At 34.5% G+C, this 9,311-nt stretch overlaps 1 protein-coding gene across 1 annotated transcript in view; it reads left to right on the plus strand.

The window, feature by feature from the left end:
• The first annotated feature begins 980 nt into the window (after positions 1-980).
• UNCX (UNC homeobox) overlaps positions 981-9,311 on the plus strand; it is a 10,154-nt gene continuing 1,823 nt past the window's right edge. Inside the window, exons 1-2 of the mRNA XM_075319197.1 lie at positions 981-1,507; positions 5,058-5,233. Coding sequence (XP_075175312.1) covers positions 1,156-1,507; positions 5,058-5,233 — 528 coding nt within the window. The 5' untranslated portion in view covers positions 981-1,155. The remainder of the gene's footprint in view (positions 1,508-5,057; positions 5,234-9,311) is intronic.

Consider the following 9,311-nt stretch of genomic DNA (forward strand, 5'->3'; position numbering starts at 1 on the left):
ACTATTAATAATAATATAGTCTTCAACCAATAAGGACTCCTTATCCTCACTTCAATCCACTAAAGCAATAATAATAATAATAATAATAATGCCTTCAACCAATAATGACTCCTTATCCTCACTTCAACCCACTACAACTATCATAAATTATTATTATTTTTTTTATTATTATTATTTTAATTACTCCTTATCCTCATTTCAATCCACTACAACTATCACACTATCATAAGTTGATAATATTAATTTCAATAATAATAATAATATAGCTTTCAACCAATAATTACTCCTTATCCTCACTTACACCTACCATAAATAAATCTCAATTCATTAAAGTGTAAATAGAAAAAAAAAACAAATGTCACACTTATTGAAATAAATCAATGTCACCCATTAATCATAGCAAAACTAATAAGAAGAGCTATTTGATTAACTCCTTTGCTGCCAAGCCTGGAGGGAGGAGGGGTTAAATGCAGGGTCTATCAATAGGTGAGACCCTCTTGTAGCTCTAAATGTATAAGATCTTTAAATACTGTATTGAGAAATGACGAAGGAGGAAAAAAAAAAAAGAAAAAAAAATCCAAGCTTGAGCCTGTGCTCTGAGTAGATGAGGAGGCTTGTAGTTTTAAATTCAATGTGACAGCTTTGGAAAGAAGGGATGATGAATACTCCTATTATTAGATCAGTCTATTTGCTGCTCAATGTCTCTCAGTAATTGGAGCAACATCACTTTAAAGGTTCAGAGAGTAGAAGCATTTTCTGGTGAAAAATCCCTACAACAAGCCTGAGAATGTTTAAAGTGAAATCTATTAGTGCAGGGAAGGAGGAGGGAGAAGAAGCTTTTCCTCCAAGTCTGTGTGTAGAGTATTTAGCTGGGTATCAATCAGATGCATTAAGTTCTCTCCAGCCCCGTCCCTCCCCTTGTTGTGATGTAGTTCTTATCTCAGCCCCCCTTGTCTTGTTGTGACAGCCCTGATATTGTTTATTGAGGTGGATGTCAGGTATAATTAGCAATCGATATGGAAAACGTTTCCTGCAAAGCCACGTCTCTGACGTCACAGCCGATTAAGGTTTCTTATTGGTCCCAAATTCCCCAAGCCTGAGCTAATTATTGGGAGCTTGATGTTGATAAAGTAATGCTCATCCTGTGCTGGTGGCATGTCCCCTCCTCACTGGTCACTGCATGCTTACCAGGGTCCCTCCACCACCAGCAGCAGCAGCCCCTCAGCTGTGGCAGCGCTATCCAGGGACATGATGGACAGTAGGATCCTAGAGCATCCTCATGCCCAGTTTGGAGGCTCCATGAGTGGCATGGTGGGCTTCCCCTACCCCCTCGGCCACCACCATGTGTATGAGTTAGCCAGCCACCAGCTGCAGTCTGCGGCCGCCGTGCCCTTCTCTATAGACGGATTACTCAATGGCTCCTGCTCTGCATCTGTGGTCAATCCGACCCCTCTGCTCCCCTCTGGATGTGGGATGAATGGAGACAATCAGCAGTACAAGTTATCAGGTAAGAGCTGTGGCAGGGGGCTTCACAGTATATCTAGAAAAGGCATTGGGAGCTGTCTATAGAATGTATACATAGGAGGCATTGGGAGCTATATACATAGGAGGCATTGGGAGCTATATACATAGGAGGCATTGGGAGCTATATAAATAGGAGGCATTGGGAGCTATATACATAGGAGGCATTGGGAGCTATATACATAGGAGGCATTGGGAGTTATATAAATAGGAGGCATTGGGAGCTATATACATAGGAGGCATTGGGAGCTATATAAATAGGAGGCATTGGGAGCTGTATATAGAGAGAGTGCATACATAGGAGGCATTGGGAGCTATATAAATAGGAGGCATTGGGAGCTATATAAATAGGAGGCATTGGAAGCTATATACATAGGAAGAATTGGAAGCTATATAAATAGGAGGCATTGGGAGCTATATACATAGGAGGCATTGGGAGCTATATAAATAGGAGGCATTGCGATCTATCTACATAGGAGGCATTGGGAGCTATATAAATAGGAGGCATTGGGAGCTATATAAATAGGAGGCATTGGGAGCTATATAAATAGGAGGCATTGGGAGCTATATACATAGGAGGCATTGGGAGCTATATAAATAGGAGGCATTGGGAGATATATACATAGGAGGCATTGTGATCTATATACATAGGAGGCATTGGGAGCTATATAAATAAGAGGCATTGCGATCTATATACATAGGAGGCATTGGGAGCTATATAAATAGGAGGCATTGGGAGCTATATAAATAGGAGGCATTGGGAGCTATATACATAGGAGGCATTGGGAGCTATATAAATAGGAGGCATTGGGAGATATATACATAGGAGGCATTGCGATCTATATACATAGGAGGCATTGGGAGCTATATAAATAGGAGGCATTGCGATCTATATACATAGGAGGCATTGGGAGCTATATAAATAGGAGGCATTGTGATCTATATACATAGGAGGCAATGGGAGTTGTATAGAGAGAGAGAGTTCACACATAGGAGGCATTGGGAGCTGTATATAGAGAGAGTGCATGCATAGGAGGCATTGGGAAGTATATACACATGAGCTGTATATAGAGAGTGCATACATGAGAGGCATTGGGAGCTATATACATAGGAGGCAATGGGAGCTGCATATATAGAGAGTGTATGCATAGGAGACATTGGGAGCTATACACATAGGAGCTGTATATTTAGAGAGTGCATACAAGAGAGGCATTGGGAGCTCTATACATTGGAGGCATTGGGAGCTGTATATATATAGAGAGAGAGTGCATACATAGGAGTAATTGGGAGCCGTAGATATAGAGAGAGAGTGTATACATAAGAGGCATTGGGAGCTGTCACATATATCTGGATAATGCACAGTGCTAGATGGGGGCAACTCAAGTCACAGAGCTGCACAGTACTGGGGAGTGGGGATACAACTGGAGTATGTGCATTGTAGGCTAGCCTGACACTGGGAGCCTGCGCTGATATAAGTATATAATGCCCAGAGATGGGGGCAACAAGCCTGAAGAATATAATGCTCAGTACTGGGGGGCAAACCCAGAAATATAAGGCATAGGACCAGGTTGGAGCTGGGGGCTATAACTTATATATCTATATAATCCACAGTGTAGGGGTATACGCCTGAAGTAATATAAGGACACAATGCATAATGCTGGGGGATAAACTCGAAATAACGAGATGAACAACGTAGGTGCAAGGAAAACGAACTAGGTGATATATGGGTTTATAATTCACAGTGATGGAGAAATAACAGAACACTATAATAACTATATAATGCACAGTGCTGGACAGAAATCTGAAATAACTGGGCACTGTAATATCGATATACAGTATAATGGAGAGAAGACTGAAATATCTGTGTACTATAATAACTATATAATGTACAATACTGGAGGACAAGTGTCAATAACAGGGCACTATGATATCTATATATAATGCACAGTGCTGGAGAGAAGCCTAAAATCACAGGGCAATATAATATCTATGCATAAGGGGAAGAAGACTAAAATCACAGGGCAATATAATATCTATATATAAGGGAAAGAAGACTAAAATCACAGGGCAATATAATATCTATATATAAGGGAAAGAAGACTAAAATCACAGGGCAATATAATATCTATATATAAGGGGAAGAAGACTAAAATCTCAGGGCAATATAATATCTATATATAAGGGGAAGAAGACTAAAATCACAGGGCAATATAATATCTATATATAAGGGGGAGAAGACTAAAATCACAGGGCAATATAATATCTATATATAAGGGAAAAAAGACTAAAATCACAGGGCAATATTACTTAATATTTGTACACAATGCACAATACCTAAAGAATAAACCTGTATATGAGTGCTGGAAAATGAAGCCTAATAGAATTGGTGTATTTCTGTGTATAATGCTCAATGCTGGGAGACAATGACTCTGTGCTGGGAGTTACATTTCTCTATATAATGCACATTTCTATGCAATAATCGGGGGCTGCAGGTTATATCTATATATAATGCACAGTATTAGGGGGTCTTCTATAGGTCAAGCCTGAGAGCCCTATATGCATTGCGCTGGGGTTATAATACACAGCTGTGCCGATAACGAATATTCCTGTATAGGGTTAATATCCAAGGAAGCAAAACGGATATATAAATGTAGAATAATGGGGGTCCTGTCACCAAACCCTATATAGAATTGGGTAGGATCAAAAGCGCCTGCAGAAACACTGACAATCCAGCCTGTTCACACCAGTCATTCACACCCCATTACTAGAAAACCCCCCAAACAAATGGGAGAGTGACGTTTTATGGGGTGCCCGGCAATGTGGGGGCATCATACACGTGTGCATCACTGACTGAAGGCAGAAAGCCCCCACAGCCCCCACTAAAGACCCAGGACAGGTTTATTCTTCTTCTAATACCAACTATTTTTTAAACTCCGTATTTACAAATATTGTCCAGACAGAACGTTCTATGTTCTGCACAGTAACTTTTTAAATGTTCTCTCGTCCTCTTGGGGTCTCATAAGGTGACAGTTTTGGAGATGAGGGTCTGGGGTGATGACAATGTGTGGGAAGGGGACACAAACCAGGGATGTAAAAGGCATTTCTCTGCAGGGGGTCCCTTTTCCTATTTGGCAAATTCACTGGGAACAGGTCATAAAATGGCTTTGATCAGTGGCTCAGACAACTCTTTAAAGTTAGGGCTGTGTTTATCTTTGCAGCCCCCAATATATATATATATATATATATATATATATATATATATATATATATATATATATATATATATATATATAATATAAATTCTGTATATATATATATATATCTCATTACTATTATTACTATTTTATATATATATATAAAATAAATTCTGTATATATATATCATTATTATTACTATTATATATATATATATATATATACATATATATATATATATATATATATATATATATATATATATATATATACATATATATATACAATTTAGTTAGAATATTTTTGGATTTCACGAGCTGACATTGACCTCTTCTATTACAGACTCCAGTGACCCAGATAAGGAGAGTCCAGGGTGCAAAAGGAGGAGAACCAGGACCAATTTTACAGGATGGCAGCTGGAAGAATTGGAAAAAGCCTTTAATGAAAGTCACTATCCGGATGTGTTCATGAGAGAAGCCCTGGCCCTGAGGCTGGACCTGGTGGAATCTAGGGTGCAGGTAAAATTCATACAATTCTTATAGTAATCATTTCTGTTACCCCACAAAAAAAGAAAAGTCACACCACTGTCTAAATAAGGCCCGAATTGGAGCTTTAATTGCGTTTTAATTAGGCGCATTTTCCTAGCTGTGCCATCACTATTTGCATATCCATATCCCCTTTGTGTAATGTGCTTCAAATGAACTCAGCGATATTATCTACAATGTTGTACAGATGTCTTGCCTTTGAATTATTACATCTAATGAATTATTTATACCTACATGTTTATGGCAAAACACTGAAGGGAATTAAAATAATCATCGTTGCAAACTATACCAGTGATATTTCCCTAGGAAACTGAGTGACACTTTTTAAAAGTTCCACATATTCTTTTTTTTTATTTAATTTAAATTTATATACTTTTTTTATTGTTTACGTTTAGACTTTGAATTGTGTTTACTTTTTAAGAGTTCACCCTTTTCTCATGTTAATGTATTTTATATTTTTTTTTATTATTTACACTTTGCCTTAGTTTTACTTTTTAAGAGTTCAACCTTTTATTTGTTTTATGTTAATGTATATTATATACCTTTCTATTCTTTAAACTTATACTTTCCATTATTTTTACTTAAGAGTTCAACCTTTTGTTGTTTTTTTTGTTAATGTATTTTATTTACTTTTTTATTGTTTATAGGTTGCATTATTTTTTTTAAAAGTTCAACCTTTTCTTTTTTTTTGCTAGTGTATTTTATATAATTTTTATTGTTTATACTTACACTTTGCATTATTTTAACTTTTTAAGAATTCATCCTTTTATTTGTTTTGTTAATGTATTTTATATAGCTTTTTTATTGTTTATGCGTTGCATCATTTTTTCTTTTTAAGAGCTCTACGTTTTCCTTTTTTTGTTAGTGTATTTTATATACTTTTTTATACTTTGCATTATTATTATTTTATGATTTACATCAATATGTTATTTTTATAGTTAAAAAAAATTAAAAAATATATATTATTTTTTGTAATAATTTGGTAGGTAGGATTTTATAATGTATATAAAATCTGGCAGTGAGGAAAAAAATACAGTATATATATATATATTTATATATATATATATATATATATATATATATATATATATATATATATATATATATATATAGTGTGTGTGCAGTGCAGATAGCTTCACATAGTGTTGCATAAATAAAACCTCCATGAAGTGAAAAAGTAAATAAAAAATATATAAGTATAGTGCAGGAAGTAATTCAGATGCTTACCACACACACATATATATATATGTGTACATATATATATATATATATATATATATATATATATATAGTATATGCTGTATGTAAATATAGTGTATATGGTAAATATAGTGTATACAGTATATATATATATATATATATATATATATATATATAAAAACAGAAAATATATACATGTACTGCAGGAAGTAATTCAGATGCTTACTACACACATATATATGTATGTATATATATATATATATATATATATATATATAGTGTTTACAGAAACGTATACCTAAAAAAAAACGAAACCAAACAAACTGCTAATATGGGTGATTAAATATAATTTTACATTAATTGTTTACTTATAGTTTCCATAAACACAGAATTATATAGTGGTTTCAATACCAGGGGACCCCCCTGTGAAAGTGCTTAAAGGTAAAAGGCAGGAGGCCAGGGTGTAATTAAGACCCTGGAGGTGTGGAGTTTATAATAAAGAAGAGTGGAGCTCTGTATTATTAAAGCATTAGCTTTGTTTCAAGGGATATTTACAAAATGCACTCCTCCCCCCTTCTGACCTCTTCTTGGTTTCAAACCTTTTCATCCAATTTGTTCTGAGATTGTTAAGTGAAGCCTGGACCTCACTTTCCCCTTTAATTCTATAATGAGGTAATTCTCAATGGCAGCAACCGCCTGGAATTAACACAAAAGGTTTATAGGATGAGGGGTGGGGGGAGAAAGGGAGAGGGGCTCTAAATAAACTTTGAAGGGGGCTAGGAAAAAAAAAAAGGAGGAGGGGTGTCCAAAACTGTAAACACAGTCTGTATATCATTATTATTATAGCAAAAAAAAAAAATCTTTATTATGTACCATTTTTGTCACTTGGGGTAAGAAAATAAATGTATTAAATAATATCCAATGTAAAAAAAAATACTTAAAATTTAGGGTTAATTTATGACTCAGCATATAGGAACACAAAGTCAATACTAAATTCCTTGATACTCCTGCAATTATATTTGTTTTTTAATATACTTAGTTATTTAATTTCATTCTTTTATATATTGTTTTTAATGATGAATTTATTTAGTGTTTTGACTGTAGTGATGTAGTTAGATATTTAGATACTGCTCGTCTTTGGCTTTACTGCTAGAGTTCTTGAGACCCTCATATAAATCTGGAGATATCATTTAGCATCGTGTTTGTAAATGTTGTACTTATCAATGTAGAATTTTACAAGTTTCGGTTGGATTTTTTAACATCGGTGGAATAATTGGATCAACACTTTTATGTGCTTAAAAGATCGTAAAAGTCACAATCACATCGTAAAATCATAGATTCGTCTTCAAAACAAACCATTCCAGTTAAGTAATAGACGGATGTATTCCTGACATTATTGGAATCTACATAATATATATGTGTATATTATGTACTGGGGAGGATTTTCCATTATTATGTGATTTTTTTCTCAAAATATTAATTAAAAGATGCTGATTCCAAACAAAGTTAGCTAAATTAACTTTGATCATGTGGAATCCACAGAAGATGTAGAATGATAGAGGGATAGATAGATAGAAAGATAGATAGATAGAGGGATAGATAGATAGATAGATAGATAGATAGATAGATAGATAGATAGATAGATAGATAGATAGATAATATAAAGAAGAAAAAAAAGAGCAATTTTCCATGAAAAAACGGGTGCCAAACTTATCCCCCAAAAACTTGTATATATGCATACTTGAGTAATAGACCTTTGATGGTGTGGAATCCACAGAGGAAGGGGAATGATGATTGATAGATAGATAGATAGATAGATAGATAGATAGATAGATAGATAGATAGATAGAGGGATAAATAGATAGATAGGATAGATAGATAGATAGATAGATAGATAGATAGATAGATAGATAGATAGATAGATGGATGTATAGATGTATAGATAGATAGATAGATAGATAGATAGATAGATAGACAGCACGTTTCCATTAAATTAAATGGGTGCAACGGTCCCAAGGTTATCCCCCCAAAAAAACCTCTTACATATGCATACTTGCTTAATAGAACTTTCATTGTGTGGAATCCACAGAGGAAGATGACTGATAGATATTTGGATAGATAGAAGAAAGAAAGAAAGAAAGAAAGAAAGAAAGAAAGAAAGCACTTATCCATTAAAAATGGGTGCCAAGGTCCAAAGGTTATCCCCCAAAAACATGTCCATATGCATAGTTAGTTAATAGAACTTTGTGTGGAATCCATAGAGGAAGATGAATGATAGATATTGGATGGATAGATAGATAGATAGATAGATAGATAGATAGATAGATAGATAGATAAATAGATAGATAGATAGAGGGATAGATAATTAGATAGATAGATAGAGGGATAGATAGATAGAGGGATAGATAGATAGATAGATAGATAGATAGATAGATAGATAGATAGATAGATAGATAGATAGATAGATAGATAGATAGATAGATAGAAAATAAGAAAGACAGATAAAAGCAGCACTTTTCCACTAAAAAAATGGGTGCAAAGGTCCCAAGATCATCCCCCCAAAAAACCTGTATATATGCATACTTGGTTAATAGAACTTTGATTGTGTGGAATCCACAGAGGAAGGGGAATGATAGATAGATAGATAGATAGATAGATAGATTGATTGATTGATTGAAATTGGATGGATAAATAGATATTGGATGGACGGATAGATAGTAGATAGATGGATAAATGGTTGGTTGGTTGGTTGGTTGGATAGATAGATAGATAGATAGATAGATAGATAGATAGATATAGATAGCCAGATAGAGATAGATAGGTAGGATATAAACTGGATGGAGAGATAGAT

Source organism: Anomaloglossus baeobatrachus, chromosome 7 (assembly GCF_048569485.1).
Source record: "Anomaloglossus baeobatrachus isolate aAnoBae1 chromosome 7, aAnoBae1.hap1, whole genome shotgun sequence".
NCBI classification, from domain to species: Eukaryota; Metazoa; Chordata; class Amphibia; order Anura; family Aromobatidae; genus Anomaloglossus; species Anomaloglossus baeobatrachus.